The sequence below is a fragment of the Hyperoodon ampullatus genome (genome assembly GCF_949752795.1).
Source record: "Hyperoodon ampullatus genome assembly, chromosome: 9".
NCBI lineage: Eukaryota > Metazoa > Chordata > Mammalia > Artiodactyla > Ziphiidae > Hyperoodon > Hyperoodon ampullatus.
In genome coordinates this window covers 32,478,971-32,504,421 of record NC_136922.1, presented here as the reverse complement: position 1 = coordinate 32,504,421, position 25,451 = coordinate 32,478,971, and the positions used below count along the sequence as shown (strand labels likewise).

General features: G+C 41.1%; 1 protein-coding gene across 1 annotated transcript in view; it reads left to right on the top strand.

The window, feature by feature from the left end:
- ABCB1 (ATP binding cassette subfamily B member 1) overlaps positions 1-25,195 on the top strand; it is a 106,662-nt gene extending 81,467 nt beyond the window's left edge. Inside the window, exons 21-28 of the mRNA XM_079711496.1 lie at positions 1,452-1,655; positions 7,378-7,478; positions 8,872-9,012; positions 11,707-11,863; positions 12,356-12,553; positions 20,323-20,529; positions 23,981-24,127; positions 24,915-25,195. Coding sequence (XP_079567622.1) covers positions 1,452-1,655; positions 7,378-7,478; positions 8,872-9,012; positions 11,707-11,863; positions 12,356-12,553; positions 20,323-20,529; positions 23,981-24,127; positions 24,915-25,118 — 1,359 coding nt within the window. The 3' untranslated portion in view covers positions 25,119-25,195. The remainder of the gene's footprint in view (positions 1-1,451; positions 1,656-7,377; positions 7,479-8,871; positions 9,013-11,706; positions 11,864-12,355; positions 12,554-20,322; positions 20,530-23,980; positions 24,128-24,914) is intronic.
- The last annotated feature ends 256 nt before the right edge of the window (positions 25,196-25,451 follow it).

Here is a 25,451-nt window from a genome sequence, read left to right as displayed (position 1 = left end):
GTAGGACTTGAACATACTGAGCACAGGAACAGTCTCGATATCCCTGTGCCACAGACTTAACTCCAGGTTGTAATCTTTGACTCTGAGATTGAAAATGTGCAAATAAAGAGAGCTGGCTTTGAAGGCCACTCTACTCTTTGACTTACACCAAGTTTGGCTAAGCATCCCTTTATCATAAGCTCAGTGACTGCATCAAACAAAAATAAATGCTCTGTTATTTATGCTGTTTCTTTCAGCCCTGGTGCAGTTCCCTGGTATGGAATTTAATGTGTAGAGTTACTGGTAGCTTATTTTAACAGCATTTACCCCTAATTACTGGTTTGGTGTTTATATCAACATAGGTGTTGAATGATTTCAGAGGGTCGATATTGAGACACGGGTCTTGTAAAGAATTCTGTCCCCAAAATTCAGAGCTGACAGAAACTTTAGGTATTAATCAATGTACCTGCTCATTTTGGGGTTGGAAAGAATTTGTCCAAAGTCACAGAGGTGGCAGTGACCATTCTAGACTGTACTCCATCATAATCTTTCCCTGAGACTGGCCCCCCTCAGGCAGAGGACATCTGGGGAGTGGAAAAAACATGGGCCATTTCCAAAAAAGCAGATCCGAGGACCAGGGCGGGAATTTGGAAAGGCTTGAGGACATGGGGTGTTTCCAGGGTAAAGGAGAGAAGTATAGAGTAGTGGAGTGAATTGACTTTATGTTTTGACTTCTGGCTTTTGAGTTGGAAATAACTGCATGCTCCTGAAAATCATGCTTCAGGCTCCCTCTGGCATATAAGCTGAAGGTTCTGATGCCTGCTTAATATTCTAAATTTAAATTCCATAACTTTCAGCTCTGTGTATTTTTTCTAAACACTATAAGCATCTGAAATAGGCCAAGAGATGTTGGGTTGGCCAAAAAGTTCATTCAGTTAGTGAATACATTGTTCAATAAAGTTCTTCATGAAAATGAAAAATATTTTTTATTTTTACTTAAAGCTGAATGAACTTTTTAGTCAACCCAGTGTTTGTATACCCTCAATGACAAATACTAGGCTTAAGTTATGGGTAGTTATGTATCTATCTAACACTGGGAATTTCCAACAGTCCCAGTTGAATATAATTGTCAGACTGTTTTATCCTGCTAATTTGCAGAGCTTGCGTTAGGGATCATGGTGTCATTGTTTAATGAAAATTTTCTTGGTATTAAAAAATCAGATGAGAGAGATATATGTAATTGAACTCTGAATTATTGATCTACTTTTAGTATTTATTCTGAAGTTGTGGAGATCCTCATTTTAGAAACCAAATAGACTTACAAGTAAACCTTTACTTTTTATTTCATAACCGAGGAGATGAGATTTTCACGAAGCTGAATTATCATAATCCTTAAAAAAATATATAAGCATGGGTTTTAAAGATAATATGAAAGTGTCTCTCTGACAGTGTTTCGTTTGTTTGCTTCACAGGCTATAGGTTCCAGGCTTGCTGTAATTACCCAGAATATAGCAAATCTTGGGACAGGCATTATTATATCTTTAATCTATGGCTGGCAGTTAACACTTTTACTGTTAGCAATTGTACCCATTATTGCAGTAGCAGGAGTTATTGAAATGAAAATGCTGTCTGGACAAGCACTGAAAGATAAGAAAGAACTAGAAGATGCCGGGAAGGTGAGTCATATGGAGTATAATCACTGACCTAAGTAGAGTAAAATATTCCAATTAGTGTCGTTCTGTTACAAGTACTTCCTGAGCTCTGAGAATGTTTTTATAACCATTCCTCAAAGCGGTCTTATTTGACGCTTGTTCATCGGGTTGAAAACTGAAGAAAAGTAGCAAAACAAATGCTTAGACTCACAGACTGACAACTGATTTTGTCAGGCTTTTCTAGTTTCAGGCGCTTATCTTCACACTCCTCCCTCCCTCTTTCTCTGGAGCAAGCAGAAATCCATTGCTTTATTGAGGAAAGGAGGCCCATTTAATTACATATGAGGGGGGAGATTAAAAAATGGAAAAGTCTTAAAGGTATTTATTCTATCTGGCTGAAAATATTATCATTCTTTCCCTTTCATACACCTCCTCCCTTCATGTTATTTCTGTTTACCCTTACCCTAATACTTTTTTTGAGGGGCGGTGTTGAATACTTTTCTGTTGTTGTTGATTTGCATTTTGCATCTCCCTTTATTTTTTAAAGAATTTTTACTTTACATTGGAGTATAGTTGATTAACAATGTTGTGTCAGTTTCAGGTGTACCACAAAGCGATTCAGTTATACATGTATCTTTTCTTTCTCAGGTTCTTTTCCCGTTTAGGTTATTACAGAGTATTGAGCAGAGTTGTTGTTTTGAACAAATGCTTATATGGCAATTGCTTTACTTCTCAGGGTGACCCTGCGAGATAGGTTCTATTATAGCTCCTTTTTCAGGTGAGGCTGAGGCACAGGCAGGTAATGCCACCAATGCCTTAGAGCTCGTGAGTTTAAGTTTCAGAGCCAGGATTCAAATCCAGACAGTCGTGCTCCCAAGTTGTGCCTCTGTTACAAAGTGAAGAGTTCTGCAGATGGCGGAACATAATCTGATATCATGTGATCTGTATCGTTGTAGAAATGAGTGGTCAGAGCACCCCCAAACCTGGGGCTACCATCTAGGATAGGGATACATCTATCAGTGGACCCTTCAAGGTTCCCAAGAATCAGGGCAGGGACCCAGGCAGATCCAGTGGCCCAGGTGTCTGAGGTACTTTGCCTCTGGACCAGGCAGCTCACGAATAGGAGGATGGAGGGGGTCCTGGAGGTTGGTTATTACCACTCACACTTTGTCCTCCACCTCCCTGCCATCTCCTCAGACTTTTTACCCTGTGTCTTTGGGATTCCTTCAGGAAACTCCTCTGGACCAGCTTTAGTGCTTCTCAGTGATTGCCAGTGAGGGAAAGACCTCACATGAAGTTTCCCTTCAGGCCATCAGAGTCCTGGTCCTTAGGTTCAGCAGGATGGTGCCGGCCCCCAGGTGTCTGGAGTCCATCCTGTGACTAGTCACTTCATTTAATCCTGTACTTTGTTGGTTTCTCCCCTATGGTGTTGACTCTTCATCTGATGAGAAGATGGAAAAAATGTGTATCTAAAGAAAGTGCATTACTCTTTTATAGTGTCATTGTTTACTGAGATGTTCAAAATGTCCCAGAAAGGAGTCTTAGGTTGTTCGTAGGAAGAAGATGACCGATTGGAAGTTAATTCACTGCAAACCACAGGTTGGCACCTTCGAAATGGTGCATCAGGTTGAAGACTCTGGGAGTTCTGTCAAGGGGACAGAGGGGACAGGGGAAGGGGTGCAGACGGAAATAGGTACATGTGAGTATGGCAGGTTTTCTGGGTAAAGGTTGGGGGTGAGGTACATGTTCTGCTCCATTGGTGGTTCATGAGAGAGGAAACAGCAGGTAGGGAAAGTGGTGGTTGCTGTACCAGCCGGTCCATGAAATAGTAAAAATCAACTCCCACCTGATCACCATTCTCAGGTTACCATTTATTGCCTGTTTATTGTATACCAGGCATCATGCTAAGAGCTCTACATGCATTACCTCATTTGACACTCTCAATAACCCTTTTGAATTATCCCTGTTAGGTAATAAAACCCAAGGTTCAGAGAAGTCACACAGCAGCAGCCTAATTGATCTGTCTGCTTTCTATATTCCTCTTACAAAAGGCACACTCATCTCTTACAAACACAAACAAAATCATGCTAACTTTTAACTCCTCCAATGGCTTCTTTTTTTTTCACACACACACACTGTATTTTATTTTTACAAGAGATAAATCAACTGGCACCAAGCATTATAAATGGATGACCACAACAAAAGCAACAACGATTGCAATTACCAAACACGAAACACACTCATATTATGTCATAATATTGACATTCAGTCCAGTAATCCTCCACGGTAACAGCTCCTTTACTGTGCAGTGAAAATTGATCTGTACATTTTTTGCCTCTGAGTCCTTGTGGGATTTTTTTTTTTTAATTCAAACAGAAAGTCACAAAAATTATAATCATCCTCATCAGTTCACTCAGTCCCATGTAATTAATTTTTTTAATCTTGATCTTTTGTTAGCACTTTTATGAATTCATCAGTTTTCCATTAGAGTTCTGAAAATGCTTATTTGTTCAGTTCAGCAGTATAGTCAGTTACCAGAAACCTGTGCTTGTCAGAGTCTTTTCCATGAATTCCTTGAAGATGAAACCCTTTTATAGGAACATTTTTGCAAAAGCATCAGAGTACACCCAGAACTGTCTGTAAATGACAAAAGACTTAAAAATGACCACGGTTAAAGATTTGATGAAAGTTCATAATAATGCAATTGAGAAGGAAATTTAGTTATTTCTGAGATACACCTTTTAAAGTAATAACTAGAATTATGACTTACAACATTATACCAGAACATATAAGATTTTTAGAAATTTCATGTAATGTCTGGAACATTTATAGTAACATATTTCCATACAAATAACCCAAAGAAAGTTTAGTATTAGTTTTTTTTTCTGTTTTGTTTGTTTTTTTATACTGCAGGTTCTTATTAGTCATCAGTTTTATCCTCCAGTGGCTTCTGATCACACTTGCAATAAAATCAGCCCTTTATCCTGGGCTATAAAACTCTGCATGAATCAGCCCCTGATGACTTCTCTGACCCTGTCTTGCACTAATGTTTCCCTCACCCAACCAGCTCTGGCCTCATGGGCCTTCTTTCAGTTCCTAGAACACTCCAAGCTGGTTCCCTCTGGTCTTCATATCTCAGAATTATTACTTTTCAGAGAGGTCTTTCTGGCACTTGAATTAATTCCTGATACTTCTCAGCACTTTATTTCTTTCCTATTTCTTTATTGATTAATGGTCTGTCTTCCCTACTAAAATGGGGGCCAGGACCGTATCTGTTGGTTTGCCCTTAGGGACAGAGCAGGCCCAGAATTCCAGAGCAGGATTGTGTGATGTCAGAGCCAGCTGATAACCTCTACCTTGCCTGTGATCTGTGTTCCATCGATTTGTCACATTATTATTGACAAATGAACATTTTTATAGAATAGATGCTTTTTCTTTTTAGAAATAAAAGCTGTAATCAGTTTATTTGAGGGTAGGAAGAGAAGTGTGAGTTTTTTCTAGAAATATATATGTATTTTTTCCTTTCTTAAAAATTGTTTATTGCATGATGGTTTCTGAGGAAAACTCAGTGCTATTTCCTATTCTTGAATTACAAGTTCTCTCTCTTGATAGTGGTTACTGAATCTCTATTTAAAAGTCTTGGAGCAAATGAAGCTGCGAGAATGCAGAGTACTAATTAATCCTTTTCCAAATTGCTTCATCGTGCGGCAAGATAAGACAGTTGTTTACTGATTATATTGTTTTACTCACTTTTCAAGGTCTGTAACTCATAAACTCTCACTTTTATTGGGCTGTTCACTCTAAAAAGCAATGACATTTACAAACCAATCACAAAACAGACCTGCCTTAGAATAATGTGCACAGAAAATATTTCTTAAAATCATTACATTGAAATTTATAGTAAAGTCTGTTTTTCAGCAGACATTGTTATAGTTTGTTGAATTTTCTTACTGATGCAAAAAACCTCTTTGTTTGAAGCCTTATAATTGAAAATATTTCTACCATGGGTCTGAACAAGGATTGTCTTTGGAGGTTTGACTGGAGGTGAATTTTTTCCTCTAACTTTTTGCTTTCTGCACTTTTAGCATTTTCTTAAAAAAGTATATACTATTTTTATAATATGTAAAGAATTTAGTAAAATATTTTGACATAAATTGAATCTGGACATTTTCCTGTATTGTTAGTAGCTTATGGTAAACATAGTACAATCTTCTTGGCCTGCTGGGTCAGAGTATAATATTTTTATTTTTTAAATATCTTTTTGTTTTGAAGATTATGGTATTAATTTTTTCTTCTAATATTTTTTGCATTAGTCTTTAAAACCAACAATGTCATATCAAATATCCACTATTATCTTTGAAGTTAGGTATTTGTGTAGGATTCAGTAAAGAATAAGTAAGATTTTGGGTTTGTGATTTTTTTTTTTTATGCTGTAAATCACTCTCATGTAATTGAATGTGTCTGTATTAGAATCAGTTCCGACCAGTGTAGAGGCCAGAGAAAGGAAGAACATCTTAAACAATAAGGATAATTTCTCTTACTGATTTATAATCTAGACTTACAATTCCAAAAATTATTTCTCTTGGAATTAGAGTTAAAAGGGACTTCAGAGACCCTCTTGTCCATCCTCCTCATTTTACAGATGAGGAGAACGAGATAGAAGGGCATTTCAAGGTCTCATGGTGATGCAGGCTGAAGTCTCATTTTGTACACTGATGTTTTTCGTATTTTCCATAGCCCTTTTACCCAGACTCCAAAAGGTGGTAAAGGATGTATTTGTGCTAGTCAAATAGCCTTGTTGGAAGTTAAATTCAATTAAAATATAGATAGAAACTTTCTGGAAAACCAATTGATAATATGTGCTGTGCTTCTTAAAAAGTAATTTATTCCCTTTGACCTAGTAATTTAACTTTTAAGAACTTCTCCTAAGAAAATAATTCAATATGGACAAACGTTTATGTATGAGGATGTTTATCACAGCATTATTTTTAATAAGAATTGAAAGCTTTGTTTAGCAATAAAGGACTGCTTAGCTGGCTGGGATAGTAAGTGGCCCTTTAAACATCCAGTTGTTAATGTATATTTAATGACCTTTGAAAAGTCTCTTTATTTGTTAAGGTAAAAAATAAGGCTATGAAGCCAAACATAGAACTTGAGCCCAATTTTGTTAAACAGGTATAGTTTAGAAAATAACAACATGTAAGCTATTATGTAAAATACACCAGTATGTAACTTTTCATTACCTTCTCTGTCTTTTCAATATTTTCCAAATATTCTTTAGTTGTCTCAAATAACAGTTATACAGAGAAAAATATAAATATTACATTTTATAGGTATTTTAATAATATTATAATTTAATGACATTATAATAACTTTTATATATATAATAATTATAAACTTAAAATTTGACCATCCTAGAAGAAAGGGCACTGCAATGGAGATAAAATACTGAGTTCTTAGGTTAATTTTGCTACTGTAAAGCCATGTGGCTTTAGGTAAGGGCCTTCATCTGTTGAAGCTTGAATTAGCCCATCTTCCTTCCAGACCTAAATCTCGATTTGATAAGTCACTTGGTATCCTTTTCTATAGCAAGAACGCTCAGGAGTCATAATAAATATTATTTAATATGTAATATGTAAATAATACTTATTAATAAAATTAATTTTATGAATCTCTTATATGGAATTCAAACCAATTGCCACTGTTGGCCTTGGTGCCTTTAGTAACGGGGCATTCTCTGTTACAGATTGCCACGGAAGCAATAGAAAACTTCCGAACTGTTGTTTCTTTGACTCGGGAGGAGAAGTTTGAATATATGTATGCCCTGAGTTTGCAGGTACCATACAGGTAATAACCACTGAAGAGTGGGAGGGGAGTATGGGGAGTTTTTCAATCACCAGATTTGTTTTCAGGAAGATTGCTTTGGCCAGAAGGTAGGGAACAAGTGGAGAGACTTCTAGAAGGGAACCAATTGGGAAGCAATTATAATTAATCCAAGAGAGGAATCACAAGACCTAACCTAAGGCAGGGACATCTCTGAGGCAGAGCCTGTAAGAGCAGATAACTGAGGGGAGGGGAGGGAGAGAGGATGTTGAGAATGACTCTGATGCTACATTTGCATGATGACGCTATTACATGTTCCCACTGGGAATGAGTTTTTTGTGGAACATGAAATTTGAGGTATCCGTGGAACCTGAGGGGGTGGTCTTCCTGGGTACACCCTTCCTTCTTCTCTTTACCCTTCTCTCATGCAGACCTTCTGTTCTTCCTTTAATGAACTCACAGTGAGGGCTCTAAAAAGTGATGTGAACATAAGCAAGCCCATTCTCTCTGAGTCTCCTTTCTTCCTTTTTGTTTTTTGTGGTATGCGGGCCTCTTACTGTTGTGGCCTCTCCCATTGTGGAGCACAGGCTCTGGACGCGCAGGCTCAGCAGCCATGGCTCACGGGCCCAGCCGCTCCGCGGCATGTGGGATCCTCCCGGACTGGGGCACGAACCCGTGTCCCCTGAATCTACAGGCAGACTCCCAACCACTGCACCACCAGGGAAGCCCTCCTTTCTTCTTTTATCAGTGGGTTTTCAAAGTTTTTAAAATGAGAGTAGAGTCTTTTTTTATGAAAGAAAAATCACTTGAAATCCCAGTATATGAAACAGATAAAAGCAGAAGTTGATCTGATTGAAGCAGGAGTAGGCGGCCCAGTCACTGGCCAACTCACCAGCCTCTCGCACCTCTACATCGCCCAGTTCCATGTGGATCAAAAAATCCACGTGTTAACTCCTTTGCAGAGCCTTCTCTAACTCCCTTAGAGGGTTAGTGCTTCTCCTTTCTTCCTTTAACACATGATTCATAAGGTACTTCAGCTTGTGGTGTTGGGTCAACGTGTGTTGAACAAATGTTTACTATAGAGTACGTACGTATTATATGTCCAAGGGTGGGGGAAAGGGAAGGAATTTATTAATCCCTAACAAACTCTTCTTGTTGTCTTTGGCTTATTTTAACTTGACCTCAGTGCTTTGAGGTGTGGTTAATTCTCCATTAAAGATGAAGACACTGAGGTTCAGAGACTAGGCATTTTCCTAAATTCTCACAAGTGGTGATGTGAGGACCAAACTTAGTGTTTTGGAGACGACACCCATTTTTGTCTGCTACACCTCCATACCCCACTGCTAACCCATGAAAGGTTACGTTTTAAGGACTGAGAATTGAAAGTCAAGTAAGTTTCAGAATATCTTCTTTTCAGAAACTCTTTGAGGAAAGCACACATCTTTGGAATCACATTTTCCATCACCCAGGCAATGATGTATTTTTCTTATGCTGGCTGTTTCCGTTTTGGCGCCTACTTGGTGGGACATGGCATCATAGACTTTCAGGATATTCTCTTGTAAGTATGGGGGTCATCTTTACAGTTAACTCTAGAAATCAAACCAAGGTGCACGTTTCATGCCTGGATAGAAAACCTTACTGTGAAGCTTCATGAAGAGATTTTGGTCATTCAGAAGATGGCATTTTGCCTCTGAGTCTCCGTGTATTATCCTGGAAGCATCTCATTTCATTTGGGGAAGCTGTGTCTACCCTCCTCCCCGATGCTGACTCACACATTTGACCTTGAATCCATGGCTAGCTGGAGTGGTGATTCATTGAGGGGTTTCCAGAAGGTCTGGGTGTTTGGGAAGAAGCCTAACCCAGGGCCAAGTACCTGGTTCCTTTTAAAGGATTCTGAACAGGGCGGCCAAAGAATGGGTGTGGAACACTGAGTTCTGAGAGCCCCGGAAGATTCCAGGATAAATTTGCTTTCTTTCATAAGAGAAAAGCAGTTAGAAGGTAAGAGGTGGAGAAATGCAGAAGTGACAAAGGAAAGCTCGATTGCAGTATCTGCTCCATCACTGTGAATGCAGAAAACTGTACCTCAGTCAGGAGAAGACAGACCTGGACTTAACTTATATTTCTAAAATACTAAAATATGCAGTTTGGTAGTGAAAAATACATGTAATTTTTCTGAGTGTCTAGTTTTGGTGATGGCTGAGCTGCCCTTTGATACCATACCATAATTAGTGGTGATACAGTTTTACATTTAAAGCAGCATCATCGAAGCCTGGGAATATGTGTTAGTATAATATTTCCATCCTATTTAGACATTGACTTGTGCATGCATTACAGTTTTCTCAGGATGACTCCAACACAAGATTTAAAGTTTCCACTCAACATCTTTCTGATAATTGATATGCAGGTGCTATTTATAACTATAACCAACAGATCAAAGCCAGGCATCATTGGCATTGGTGCTTTGATTAGATAATTATCTGATATATTGCTTTACTCTGAGGTTAAGGTATTCAATTGATGGAAATTGCTGACTCTTGGACTTTCAGATTCGGAAAATCCATCTTCCAAGTAAGGGATAGGGGAGACCTGGCTGAGGAGAAGTCCTTTTTAAACAGATTCCACAGGTCTAAATGATAACAAGCCCAAGATGAACCATCTGTGTGATTTATTTAGAGCTATTAAAAGGAAAAAAGGAAAAAACACTGTGTGCTACGTTAACTCAGGAATAGAGTCCAAAGGAATGGACCTGATGGACTCATGGCATTATTCTGGGAGATTCCTAATATTATGTCAGTTCCTGGTACACTGTTTTAAAAGGCATTTTTTTTTTCCCCCTGATATGCGGGCCTCTCACTGTTGTGGCCTCTCCCGTTGCGGAGCACAGGCTCCGGACGCGCAGGCTCAGCGGCCGTGGCTCACGGGCCCAGCCGCTCCGCGGCATGTGGGATCTTCCCAGACCGGGGCACGAACCCGTGTCCCCTGCATCGGCAGGCGGACTCTCAACCACTGTGCCACCAGGGAAGCCCTAAAAGAGCATTTTGATAAACGTGTCCAGAGAAGGGCAGCTGAAATGTTGAAAGTGACGGGAGTTACCAAAGGCGCAAAGGGTTTTAAAAATAATATTCCAGTACTTTGAAGGGAAGTATTATGTAAAAGGACGTACATTTTTCTTGGTTTGAAAAGGAAATTTTTAACAATAGACTTCCTCAATCAAACTTCCTCTGTCCTAAAACCAAGGATGGAAGCTAGCTTAGGGGATGTGCCCTGGCACAAGCATTGAGAGCTGGACTTGACATTCTGTGAAGTCCTTCCCAACTTTAAGCTGCTATGACTCCCATGTCGTAGATTAAGAATGCTGATGCAGGGAATTCCCTGGCTGCCCAGTGGTTAGGACCTGGCGCTTTCAGGGTGGTGGCCTGGGTTCGATCCCTGGTGGGGGAACTAAGATCCTGCAAGCCGTGTGGCATGGCCAAAAAAAAAAAAAAAAAAAAAAAAGAATGTCGATGCATCTTGAGAGCAGCATGATATCTGGCTCTTTAAGGAACGCTCTGTGGTACAGTTCACAGGTTTTCTAAGAATCTGATGTAATCCAGCAAAACGCCTATATCCGTTATTGATTGCCACAAATAACGCTGCATGACAACCACCCACTATCCCCCCAGTGACACACGATAATAAACATTTATTTTTGCCCTTAAGTTTGGGGGTTAGCTGGGCAGTTCTGCTGATCTGGGCATAGTGGATCTCAGCTGGGCTCGCTCTTGTGTGCAATGAGTAACAGGCTGGTTGGCTGGGGCCCACGGCACTCTTCTGTCTGTGCCTTGTCCTCCAGCAGCTAGGTGGGCTTGTGGTAGTGGCGGGGAGAGAGAGAAGCATGCAAGGCCCCCTGAGTCATAGGCTTGGACCTGGCAACAGTCACTTCCGCCACATCCTGTTGGCTAAAGCAAATTCCAAGTCCAGCCCAGATTCAAAGCTTAGGAAAACAAATTCTACTTCTTCAATGGAGGAGCTGCAAAGTCACTTACAAGAAGGTGAGGACACAGAGAGAGATGAAACATGGGGTCATTTTACAATCAGTCAGTTACACGGATATAAACTTATAAGGAAACGTGTTTTTTTTTTTTTTTTTTTTTTGAAACTTTTTGACTAACGTGTTGTGACTGTTTGAGACAGTGCTCTCTGGGTGTAGGAGTGTCACCTTTCTAGCAATGCAGTCCTAACTCTTTGCACGTTTTGTCTTTGTCGTTGGCAGAGTGTTCTCAGCCATTGTCTTCGGCGCGATGGCTGTGGGACAGGTCAGTTCATTTGCTCCTGACTATGCCAAGGCCAAAATGTCAGCAGCCCACGTCATCATGATCATTGAAAAAACCCCTGTGATCGACAGCTACAGCACGGAAGGCCTAAAGCCGGTCAGTTTGATGTTTCAATTATATGATCTGCTCCTAACTGATGAATTTTAGTATTTTAAGTGGAAGTTTAATAAAATCTGTGTTTTTTTTTATTTGGTGGTAATAAAATGAAAGTTTCTCTGTCATTTTAGTTCATTTTAGTAAATGCTGATAATACACGTTAACGCCTAGTACTTCTGTAGAACAAAGCCACACAGATGTAGAAATAGTGCCCATTTTATACACAAATCCTGCTAATCAGGTTTTATTATATGTAGGTTACCCTATTCTTGGGGAACAGATTTGAGTTTTCACATTTGTATTGTGTTAACGAGACATGCTATGAAAACACCGGCCCTTTTAGATCTTATGTATTACATTTTAGCAGTTACAAATGAAGCCTGACTGTAGTACAAGTTCACTACCTTCTGATACCTGGCGGTAGAGAGGGTTGGCTATTGTGAATTTTCAGGATTGCAGCCATCAAATTTACTGTTATTGTTCTGATTTTAGAATACAGTGGAAGGAAATGTGACATTTAATGAAGTCGTGTTCAACTATCCCACTCGACCAGACATCCCAGTGCTTCAGGGGCTGAGCCTCGAGGTGAAGAAGGGCCAGACGCTGGCCCTGGTGGGCAGCAGCGGCTGTGGGAAAAGCACGGTCGTCCAGCTCCTGGAGCGGTTCTACGACCCCTTGGCTGGAACAGTGGTGAGCACACTTTTTTTTCTTCTTTTTAAAAAAATTTTATTGGAGTAGAGTTGATTTACAGTATTGTAAATCATTCAGCAAAGTGATTGAGTTATACATATACATATATTCATTCATTTTCAGATTCTTTACCTGTATAGGTTATTACAGAATACTGAGTAGAGTTCCCTATACTATAGGGAACATATAGGTCCTTGTTGGTTATCTATTTTATATATAGTAGTGTGTGTATGTTAATCCCAAGCTCATAATTTATTCCTCCCTGCCATGTTTCCCTTTTGGTAACCCTAAGTTTGCTTTCTATGTCTGTGAGTCTATTTCTGTTTTGTAAATAAGTTCATTTGTATTATTTTTTGAGATTGCACGTATAAGTGATATTATATGATATTTGTCTTTCTCTGTCTGACTGACTTCACTTAGTGTCATAATCTCTAGGTCCTTCTGAGCACACTTTCTTATTCAGCTCATTTCAGTTTTTTCATCTTCTAAATGCCTAGATGTATTTTTTTTCAGATTTTTTTTTTTTTGATGTGGACTATTTTCAAAGTCTTTATTGAATTTGTTACAATATTACCTCTGTTCCATGCTTTGGCCTTTTGGCCGTGAGGCATGTGGGATCCCAGCTCCCCGACCAGGGATCGAAGCCGCACTGGAAGGCAAGGTGTCAACCACTGGACTGCCAGGGAAACCCCTGCCTAGATGTATTTAATTCTCAACTATAAGCCATGGCTTTACAAACTTTTAAACAATGGTCCCACTTAAAGTCTGACATCCTAGATATAGTCTCCAAGCTGTGTCCACTGCCCCAGCCAACTTCTCCAGCCTTTCCCTCAACCCTGCTGCTCTATCTTCCTCTGCAAGCAGCCTTTTTACCAGCCATCCCCCTTCCCCTGGTTAGGTCTCAGTTTACATGAGCAGATGCAGGAAAAAAAAGCCAGAAAGACAGAGGAGGGGTGCTGAGAGAGACTAGTAAGATGGAAGCCAGGGATGGGAAGGGTTTTCAACAAGGAGAAGGTAGTCGGCACTGACAAATGCCATGGAGAGATCGGGTAAGACGGAGACTGAAAACACATGGGAGGATTTGGCAATTAATGGGCTGCTTCTGACATTTCACAGTCTTCTCAATGAAGTGATGGTGGTAGGAAACTGTTGAGCATGGCTGAGGTGTGGTTAGGGGGGAAATGGAGACTGGGCCAACGGTAGACTAGCTAGAAGATCAAAGGAGAAGGAAAGGAAAATAAAAATGGGGAGGCAGAGCCCAGGGAAGATGTTTAGCATGGGGAATCTTGAACATTTTTATGGCTGAGGATGAAGTAAAACCATTGATGGAGAGAGGGAATTCAAACACCTTCTAAGGAAAAAAAAAAAAAAGCGAGATCAACAAATTTGGGAAACAGATAAAGAACATAGAGGGATTCTCTTCTGTTTCCTGAACTAAAAGAGTAAGTGAAGGGTCAAATTTATTCATGCAACTTTCAATAAACTGTCAGTGAGTTCCTGTCAGGGACTGTCTTAGGTACTGGGAATGAGATAGGAGTCTTGAAGGGAGTAGTGACATTTTATTACTATTATTACTTTTTGGCCGTGCTGCGCAGCTTGTGGGATCTTAGTTCCCCAACCAGGGATTGAACCCGGGCCATGGCAGTGAAAGCACGAAGTCCTAACCACTGGACCTCCAGGGAACTCTTGGGAGTAGTGGATTTTTAAATGACTATAATGGGGACTAGGAAAAGAATCAAACTAGGAAGGAATGAAATTTAGAGGAAAACATTTTCATTATGTAGGCACTGAGTTACTGGTCAAACTCAGAGGTGATATTCAAAATATACTACAATTGGAATGGGCCTGGGCACTGCCCATCCACGATGGACACCTACTTTGTATAGTCAGACCGATGCCTGCCAGCTCTATGTGGGCCCTACTTGCATTAATGATTGATGTGAAAATAGAGTTTTCATCCTGTAGGCCAGGGCCCTTTTCACTTCCCCACGGTAATCACAGTTACCATAAATATTTCTTATTGTATTCACAGACAGTGATGCCTTTACTCAGTCGATTCTTTGACAGTTGTGGAAACTTTGTTCTTCCTTAAGCTTTGTTCCTTATTTGTACTACCTTGTTTTATATCTTCTGTGAATTCTGACTTCATGCTTCAATTTTGTGGTTAAAGTTTGGACAGAGAACTCTCAGTGAAAACCTTGCTGGCACATGAAGCAATCAGAGGAGGAAATTTTAGCTCTCAGACACTGATCGTGGTCCTTAAGAGACATTTCTTAAGCAGTGTGTTAAATGTTGAGCTCTAATGAGTTATAGGGGATGGTGTCTGTCCTCAAGGATTTCAGCTGAAGAGATGGGACATATCCTTCCATGAGTTCTATTAAAGGAGAAGATAGGCCTAGAGCTAGTTCTTAAGGGATAACTAGAGCTGGTTGCATAAAGCTGTAAGGGTGAGCAATCAAGACATCTTTCGATGAAAGAGAGAACATGAGCTGTGGCTGATGATTGATTTGTTCCCAATGCAGCATACAGGCCAGTTTGGCTGAAATAGCAGATTTAATTAGAGTAATGGTTCTCAAACTTTTTTGATTATAACCCACTTAGGAAAGACCAAAAGAATTCCCCCCCCCTTACTACATTCACAGTCACTGTAGTGGGAAAAAACACTTGGTGTTAATAGTGTTGGAGTTGAAACCAACAATGGTAAACATACATGCAGTAATTAGACAAGAAGAAAGTAAAGAAATTAATGATTATTCTCCATGTTCATAAGTACAAGGGGAGCAAAATTTAAAACATGGACCGTATCAGTTATGGTTCAGTGTAGGAAACAGAAACTGCTCTAGGTATTTCAAGCAGATACGTATTCAATAAGGGGAATTTGGTGCTTACAGAATCACTGGAAGGGCTGGAAGATGGAAGTAAAAGTAACAGTCAGCACTCCCAACATTCAAATCACAGCATCTCAGCTGGGGTCCTGTGGCCAGGAGGTTGTAGGAAATTATGCCAGTGTCACAGCTGCTCCAAACCTGAAGACACAAGACCAGAGTCTGGGTGTTATAAAAACTCCCGTCTGCCGAAACACAGAGGTGTTAGTTTACCACGGCCTCTGTCTCCCAGATTTTGCACACTGCATCTCACTGGTAGAACCTCAGTTACTTCTAGAACAAGAAGTGAGCCTGGGAAACAGTTTTTAGTCCTCCACTCCCTTGATAAGTGGAAGGACAGACGCAGGAGAATATGGAAATGAATGCTGAGTGTATAGGACAGTAACCATCTCAAGACAACACTGATCACGCCCTGAAAACAAAGTGTCCTCCTCCACTGCAGGGAATACGAAGATCTGCTCCTGTGCATTTACACCAGAGCTTCGAAATACTGCCAAGTGCTCCACAGCAGCCAGACTTCTTAGTGGAAGTGCCCTCAATAGACATTGGTAAATGTGCCAAGTTTTGTTTATGAATGTCAATTAGTGACCCTGAATAACTCAGTTAATAGGTTATTAGTGATTAGTTCTTTCTTTTCTTTTTCTTTTTTTTTTGCCACACCTCGTGGGATGCAGGATCTTAGTTCCCCCACCAGGGATTGAACCCACACCCCTTGCAGTCTTTTTTAAAAAATATTTATTTATTTATTTATTTGGTTGGTTGCACCGGGTCTTAGTTGTGGCAGGTGGGCTCCTTAATTGCAGCTTGCCAGCTCCTAAGTTGCAGCATGCAGTCTTCTTAGTTGTGGCATGTGGGCTCCTGAGTTGCGGCAGGCCAACTCCTTAGTTGTGGCATGCGGGCTCCTTAGTTGTGGCATGCATGTGGGATTTAGTTCCCTGACCAGGGATTGAACCCAGGCCCCCTGAATTGGGAGCTTGGAGTCTTATCCACTGTGCCACCAGGGAAGTCCCTAAGTGCATGGAGTCTTAACTGCTGGACCGCCAGGGAAGTCCTGTGATTAGTTCTTGTTGCCATAAAAAATGAGTCTATGCATTTGAGCATCATTTGATCATAATGATCATTTGAAGCAAGGACTTGACCCTGAGGAGGTCGGGAAATCCTCGTGACCATCAACGAGCCTTGAATCATACTCTGAGAAACATTGATCTGAGCAGAGGCTCTCAAGCTGGCGTGGATCATAATGGCCTAGAGGGCTAATAGAGAACACAGCCACCCCGGCTCATTTACGAAGGTCAGGGCCTAGCCTTTTCATTTTTATGATTTTTCCCAGGTGATTTGATGCCAACCAGAGGTGGAGAACCTCTGAACTGATAACTTTAAAAGGTTTAGATCAAATTGTGGCGAGTCTTGCAAAACCAAGCTATGGAATTGTTCAGAGGGTGGAGTTTCCAAGTTTGGTGGGGCCTGAAAGTTGTACAATTTCAGGGACTCTACTTGAAAGAATACAAAGTTATGAACACACAATTAGTTATGAAAGTGAATATTTCCTTCAAATGAGAAAAATTCACAACAAAATATTGAAACCTTAAAGATTCTGGTCCCTCTCCTTTTTAGGCAGGTTATCCTAAATGCTTACCCAGAAGACCTGGGCTCTCTCCCATCCAGAACACCATTCAGCTCCCAGCATTTGCCTGCAAATGGGCGTCCTTGAATCTTAAGTTCATTAGCTTCACTGAGACTCACTCTGGTTTGAGTCTTTGCCTGACCTTTCCTTTCTTCCCTTGCCAGCCCATGCTATGCGCTGCCACCAGAGTCCTCTCTCCCCCTTAGGACACAGTTAGCAGCCTGTTGTCTGGGTATTACCCAGTGGGTGCCTGGGCTAAGATGGAGACATTGCACTTTTGAGGGAAGACAGAAAGTATTTTTCAATTCTGAGACACTGTGTTGCTAAAATCCAACCTGTAATGTGTAGGTCCGATCCGAGCTCCCTCAATCACTAAGAGTGTGACCTTGCACAAGTGACTTAACTCTGCTCATGTCCTCATCGGTAAAATGGGGATTAAAATCACATTAACCTCGCGAGCGTTGTCGTGAATATTAATCGAGAGAGGGCATGAGGTGTACTTACAACAGGACCTATAATATAGTCAATGCTCAATATTTTATCTATGATTACCATTTCAGAGTAAATACATACAGCAGGATAATACATATTTAACATTTGATTGTGCTACTGAAATCAGGTAGTAGATTTAAGTTTAGAATAGAGATAGCTCGTCATTTTAATTTAGACTTTCATTGTTTTTGTTTATTTGTTTGTTTTTTGGCCTTTCATTGTTATTGTCAATGTGTTACTTTAAGTATTTAGGCCAGTATCTTTTTTTTTCTTTTTTTTTTTTTTCCGCGTGCCACACAGCATGTGGGATCTTAGTTCCTGAACCAGGGATCAAACCTACAGCCCCTGCATTGTAAGTACAGAGTCTTAACCACTGGATCGCCAGGGGAGTCCTAGGACCAGTATCTTTTGAGCAGTGTTCACTGGCTCCCTGGACTTCCTTGGTCTTCCCTCAGACGGCCACCCATGCCTCAGCCAAAGAAGCTCTGCATTGATCTTTTTACATTTGGTCTTCTAAACGTGTTTCTCCTAAGGAAAGGGTTCTTTAGCAAACACAGGTTTTAAATAGTTTGTAGTTGATGTGTATAGCGTGGGGGTGAGGAGGCCCAAGCGTCATCTTTTTTTTCTTTTTTAAGCAGAGGTCTTCTTAGAAGCCCATATGATTTAAATTTATTTATTTATTTATTTATGGCTGTGTTGGGTCTTCATTTCTATGCAAGGGCTTTCTCTAGTTGTGGCAAGCGGGGGCCACTCTTCATTGCGGTGCACGGGCCTCTCGCTATCGCGGCTTCTCTTGTAGCGGAGCACAGGCTCCAGACGCGCAGGCTCAGTAGTTGTGGCTCATGGGCCCAGTCGCTCCACGGCACGTGGGATCTTCCCAGACCAGGGCCCAAACCCGCGTCCCCTGCATTGGCAGGCAGACTCTCAACCACTGCGCCACCAGGGAAGGCCCAAGCATCTTCTTGTATGCAGTGTGATGGAGAAACTCATTAAAACTTGCTGGGATCAGTCATATTTGTCTGACTGTATTCGTTTGACAGTGTCTATTTTTTCTCCCAGGGCTATAAGCCTGGAAAAAAGTTTTTTTTTAAAACTACTCTTTCTTTCCTCAGATTTCCGTTTTTCACACTGTTCCATCTAACAAGATCTGCTGTTTCTCCACATCCTTGTATGGTTTTTCCTGCCTCTCTTCACTCTCTACTTCCCACCTTCACTTAACACTGTGAGGAAGCCTGGAGCATAGATGCTTGGAATAGTCTCCATGGCAACCGGACTTGGTACTAATAAGGTCATGGGTGTGTTTTCCACCCATCCTTGCTCCTGCCAGCTTCACAAACAGAAGCTGTCTTCCTGCAGCAAAGACTGTGCCCTACCCCTGGCCAGCTGTCTCCGAGAGGCACCCAGCCAGGTACACGGGATTCAAAATGTACATATAGCTCAGAACATACTCATCACCACTATTATAAAAGCTCGAAGCTGAGTCACTGATATCTTCTTCAGCGAGGATGAACAGCTCTCACTTGAATGCCAGCGTTCTCTTGCAAGATAGGTCTTTGGGGCAGACACATCTGCATCAGAGAGTAAGGATTTTTATCGGCCAGGCTGCATGGGTACGCCCCAGGCTTCTGCAGGATAATCCAAGGGGAGACAGGTCACTAGAGAAAGGGCAGCCTCTCCCCCCAGCTCCTTTGGGTCAGATCCAAATCGCAGACAGGCCTTCACATACCCTGTGCCCAGCACTGTGCTCAGTAGGGTTCATACATGACTTCATTTAATCCTCAATTCTGTGACTTTAGGAATTATCATTCTCATTTTACACACAAAGAAACTAAGAGACATTAATTCACATTCCTAAGATCAACAACGATTTAGAGATATAACAGCCACCTTTCGACGCTCACTTCTGTTTCATTTAAGTCCTCAAAAACTTGATCCTAACTAACAGGTCAGATCAGAAACGTGACGTACAAACCTATTATATGGTATAGCAGTTAGTTATTTCCAATCTAAGGGTGGCTACTTTTCCTGTGAAAAATCAATACATAAGAATAAGGATGCCAGAATACATCGCAGCATTAGAATGCATTTTATTAGCTTCCTGTGGCAGCTATAACAAATTACAGCAAATTTAGTGGGATAAAACAACACAAATTTATCTTACAAATTCTGGAGGGCGGATGTCCGAAGTGGATCTCACTGGGCTAAAGTCAAGGTGTCAGCAGGGCTCTGTGCCTTCTGGAGGCTCTAGGGGAGAATCTGCTTTCTTACCTTTTCTAGCCCGTGGCCCCTTCCTGCATCTTCAAAGCCGGCAATGACCTGTTGAGTCTTTCTCATGTTGCTCCACTGTGATACACACTCTCCTGCCCCCCTCTTGCACAGTTAAGGACCCTTATGATTATGTTGGGTCCACCTGGATAATCTAAGGTTACCTCGTCATTTTGAGATCAGCTGATGAGCAACCTTACATCGTAATTCCATCGACACTTGTGAATAACATTCGCAGGTTTCATGAAAGAGAACATGGATGTCTTGGATGGAGGAGAGGTGCATTATTCTGCCTACTGCATGCATAGGGTTAAAACAGAAGAAATATGATGGTTCCTCAAAGCATACAATTATGACCTTATTCAATTAACCTTGACAATCTAAACTGAAAACAACAACAAAAGTCTCATAATAAGTTGGCAATCTTAATGTATGAAATAATGATATTAATTTTGCTTTATTCAAAAAATGTGCTGGTTCTGAAGATGATATCTTGTTTTCAGCTAATTGACGGCAAGGAAATAAAGCACCTGAATGTCCAGTGGCTCCGAGCACACATGGGCATCGTGTCCCAGGAGCCCATCCTGTTTGACTGTAGCATCGGTGAGAACATCGCCTACGGGGACAACAGCCGGGTCGTGTCACAGGAGGAGATCGTGCAGGCAGCCAAGGAGGCCAACATACACCCCTTCGTCGAGACGCTGCCTGATGTAAGTCTCTCTCCAAATAAGGTGGCTGGGAGCCTGTGGCAGCCCCCCTGACCTATGCTTGTGACTTCTAAAGGGCTGGATCCCAAAGGTGAAATGAGCAACTAAAACACACGTCCACCTGTATACAAGCATCTGCCCGCACTTCCCATCCCCAGTGGATGTGAGGTTTACCTGATCACCCGACTCACTCCCTGTGAGCAGCCTGACTGGAAAATACATATGCCTGGGAGGCCTTTCCCTCCAAGTCTGGGTGCAGGGCCCACAGAAGCAAGAGTGACCCTCCCCCACCATTTCTCTCCCAACCTTCCTTCCTTCCACCTCCTTGCTGCTCTCCCCCAAGCCTCAAACCTCCCTCTGTGGAGTCGGGCCAGGCCAGGGAACTGGCCCCATGCCAGAAAGAAGGCTCTGAGTAAGGCTGAGCCATTGGAGTGTCATCTCTCACCACTGCACATTCCATGTGCCCCAACCTCTGCTTGTAGGGCTGATTATTGAAACCTTCCCTGGGCTGTTGTCCCACGGATGCCTTCTGAATTCCTCCTAGGAAGTTAGATAAATGGAACCTCTTGCCCTCTCTTAAGCCTCTTAGGTCCTGTATTTTGCATTGCAATCTAGACCTATCTTCTCTAACCCACCTGCCCCCCATTATCATAAGTTATGTTCTTTATTTTAAGGAAGTGCCCCCCTAAAAAATAAAGCTCAGTAGCCTGAAACTGGCGGAGAAGGTCCTCTCCTCATGGGGAAAGATGGCAATGCCTTATGGCCCCAACCCTCTCCCAAGATTTCCTTTTCTGGAGGCTCTTCTTTGGATAACTGCTGTCACCACACATCATAGGCCCCAGGGAAGGGCGTTGTCCCCTCCCCTCCTTTAACCTTCTAGACCATCTGTGGATAATTGGCCCTTCCCAAGGCTAGAACATTTAAAGCATGTAACTTTAATTCCCTTTACTCATGGCGAGGTCAGTGTTCTCAAAGTCTGGGCGTGGGCCAGAACATCAGCGTCCCCTGGGATCTTGTAAGAAATGCAGATTTTCAGGCCTGACCCCAGACCTACTGAATCAGAAACTTGGAGGTAGGGTCTAGCAATCTGTGTTTTAATATCCCAGGTGATGCTGATGCAGGTAAAGTTTGAGAACCACTGGGCTAGGGGTTAACAAAGGCAAATAGAGAGAGTAATTATTATCTAGCTTATGAAATATCCCTTGTCCCTCTCACATTTGTCTACCCCCGGGACCTACCTTTCTGGGCTCTGGACTCCGTCTACAGAGCACACCTGTAGACATCATAAGTCTTTTCCTCAATGTCTAGACCTGGAAAGGGAAGGCAAAACCACTTAAGTCCTATTTTCTGTCCAAGGACCTAATTCTTCACCTGAGTGGTTCGCACTAGGATTTACCTCACCCTGCAGGGGGCTGGTCTAGTTTCCTCCTCTGAGGGGTACAGCCCTGCCTTTATCTGCCGCAACAGGGTCGATACTGTGGCAGTGCAGCCTGGCAACCTCTGCACCCTCATGGGACTCGCTCCAGTGCTCTAGCCTCCCTGGTGGCTGCAGCTCTGGGTTGGGCCAGTCCCTAGCATCTGCCGGAACCTCCCCTGGGCTCGCTTACTCCACCTGCAGGTGGAGAGCTCTATGTTGAGTGCCATAGAACTAAGGTTGCCAGAAATAGCAAGTAAAAACAGGCAACCCTATACATAGAATGAATTTTTTTTTAATTGAAGGATAGTTGATTTACAATGTTGTGTTAATTTGTGCTGTACAGCCAAGTGATTCAGCCATATATATATATATATATATATATATATATATATATATACACACACACACATACACACACATTTTTTTAATATTCTTTTTCATTATGCTTTATCGTAGGACACTGAATATAGTTCTCTGTGCCATACAGTAGGACCTTGTTGTGTATCCATTCCATATATAATAGCTTACATCTGCTAACCCCAGCCTCCCACTCCATCCCTCCCCTCCCCCCTTCCCCCTTGGCAACCACAAGTCTGTTCTCTATGTCTATGAGTCTGTTTCTGTTTCGTAGACAGGTTCATTTGTGTCATATTTTAGATTCTGGAAATGTATAAGTGATATCATAATGGTATTTGTCTTTCTCTTTCTGACTTAACTTCACTTAGTGTGATCATCTCTAGTTGCATCCATGTTGCTGCAAATGGCATTATTTTGTTCTCTTTTATGGCTGAGTAATATTCCATTGTATGTATGTACCACATATTCTTTATCCATTCATCTGTCGATGGACATTTAGGTTGCTTCCATGTCTTGCTATTGTGAATAGTGCTGCTGTGAACATAGGGGTGCATGTATCTTTTTGAGTTATAGTTTTGTCTGGATATATGCCCAGGAGTGGGATTGCTGGATCATACGGTAATTCTATTTTTAGTTTTCTGAGGAACCGCCATACTGTTTTGCATAGTGGCTGCACCAGCTTAACATTCCCACCAACAGTGTAGGAAGTAGAACGTGAATTTTAAAGTCAAACTCTGGATGTCAGAATCAGAGCCCACAGTTTGACTAACATTTCAGCCTGGCAAGGACCTGAAAATAAAACGATAATATGGTTTTTTTAGGTTACATATTACATTTCTGCTCTCCCCTACATACCCTATTAATTCCTGTACTTATTGTCATATTGGATACTTAGTGAGCATTACCTACTCTGGGAAACAATATGTGAAAAATTTCAGGAGAACTCTGAAAACAAAAGTAAATCAGGAGATTTCAGCTTTTCAAGTTAGATATCGAATAGAGTTTCTTAGCATCCATTAAAATTGTTGAAGCTTTGGAGATAGTCTTATAAAAACAGAGAACAAAAGGCTAGCATCCCAAGAATTTCTTCCCTTCCTCACTTTATTTTTTTTTAAAGGATATCATAATCGACATTTTGTTTTTTTAACATCTTTATTGGCATATAATTACTTTACAATGGTGTGTTGCTTTCTGCTGTATAACAAAGTGAATCAGCTATACGTATACATACATCCCATATCCCCTCCCTCTTGCGTCCTTCCTCACTTTAAAATAATGCAGAGAGCATTACCTGCTGGTTATAAATAAAATGAGTTTCAATTATTTTATTATGCATAGCCTGTTAAATCAAATTTCCTTCCTCCTACCAATCTTTGTCCCAAATGCAATGAAACCAGAAGGCTGGAAGAGCCTCACATGGCAACAGTCATCTTCCTCATAAATATGTTGGCTTGTCTACACTAAAGCATAACTTTTAAGACCCAGATGTCTGTTTTCAAGAAGAGAGGTTAATCCTGCCATTTAGAGCTATGTGTTGTTGTTTAACTCTCCTTCAACCCATTCTTAGCTTCTGAACCTAAACTTTTTTGTGTATATGGAAGTGGTTATCCTATTTTCTGCAAACTCTATTTCAGAAATTTATCAGTTCTACTTTTCATAGTAACAAAACCCTATTTACAGAAATATAACACCAGAGTAGGAGACAAAGGAACTCAGCTCTCTGGTGGCCAGAAACAGCGCATTGCAATAGCTCGTGCCCTTGTTAGACAGCCTCATATTTTGCTTCTGGATGAAGCTACATCAGCTCTGGATACAGAAAGTGAAAAGGTAAGAATTTAATGTGGACTCATTCACACTTGAAGCAGTTGTCCCTTAAAAGGTTTAAATTTATGCTTCTATCTTCTACAGTAGAGAACAAAATTCAGCCAGATACTGAGTTTTGTTACTTTCAGTGGAATTTAAACACTTTCAGTAGCTGTCATTCAAGAGAACTAAGATGAAACAAGGCAGATTAGTCTTATAACGCTTGTGCTCCACAAATCAGCCCCGGATCACTTTGTATTGATCTAAGAAGCTGCATTCAGGAGGCATAGTCCCATTTCTACTGGCAGCATCTCCTCAACAACTATATAAAAAAGTGGAAGCACAGAACAATGTTAAATGCTGACTGTACTTGAAGGTAAATACTAGCAATTGTTTGCAGTTTGAGAAAAAGTTGAGTGTTCAGGTATCTGAAAGATAAACTCATTCTGAGTTTTTTTTAATCTTAAAAATACCAAAATTCAAGGAGGCTGTGTTTGGCCTGTGCTCAGGCTTCCTGTATTTACTGTAGTGCTAGACCAGAAGGATGCCACAAGGCTGGGCACACTACTAAGTGCTTCTAAATGATTGCATAGGCTGTATTTACAGTCATAACTTTGAGATAAACCAAATTAGGATTTAGTATTCTTCTGATATGACAGATCCCTTGCTAAAATCTATGTTATATTCCATTGACACCACTGTTAAAGAAGCAGGTATCATTGGAGAAATTAATTGTGAGGCTTGTTATGGAGGGGAAATTCAAGGGAGTGGATTATTATGATCAGAGTTAATTTGTGTGATTATTGAACAGATTGTCCAAGAAGCCCTGGACAAAGCCCAAGAAGGGCGCACCTGCATCGTGATTGCTCACCGCCTCTCCACCATCCAGAACGCAGACTTGATAGTGGTGTTTCAGAACGGCAAAGTCAAGGAACACGGCACACACCAGCAGCTGCTGGCACAGAAAGGCATCTATTTCTCCATGGTCAGTGTCCAGGCTGGAGCAAAACGCTAGTGAACTGTGACCATATGAGCTATTAAATATTGCCTAATATTTGTGTTAAAATATGGCATTTAATCAAAATTTAAAAAGTGAGCACTTCCTGGGAAAACTATGTAGAGTTACTTATTTAACATTTCCGTCTGCAGTGGAAGATCATTCCACCCAGTTCAGAGTCTTCAGGGACTATAATTGAAGGAACAGAAAGAAACAGCATCAACTGGAGAAAAGTAATGGCTTTAATTGCATTATAAAATTTATAGAATCATTCAAAGTAGATTTTGTTAATAAAGTGTATAATTTTTGTTTATATTTTCTTATTCAGACTGTAACTGACTACCTTGCTAA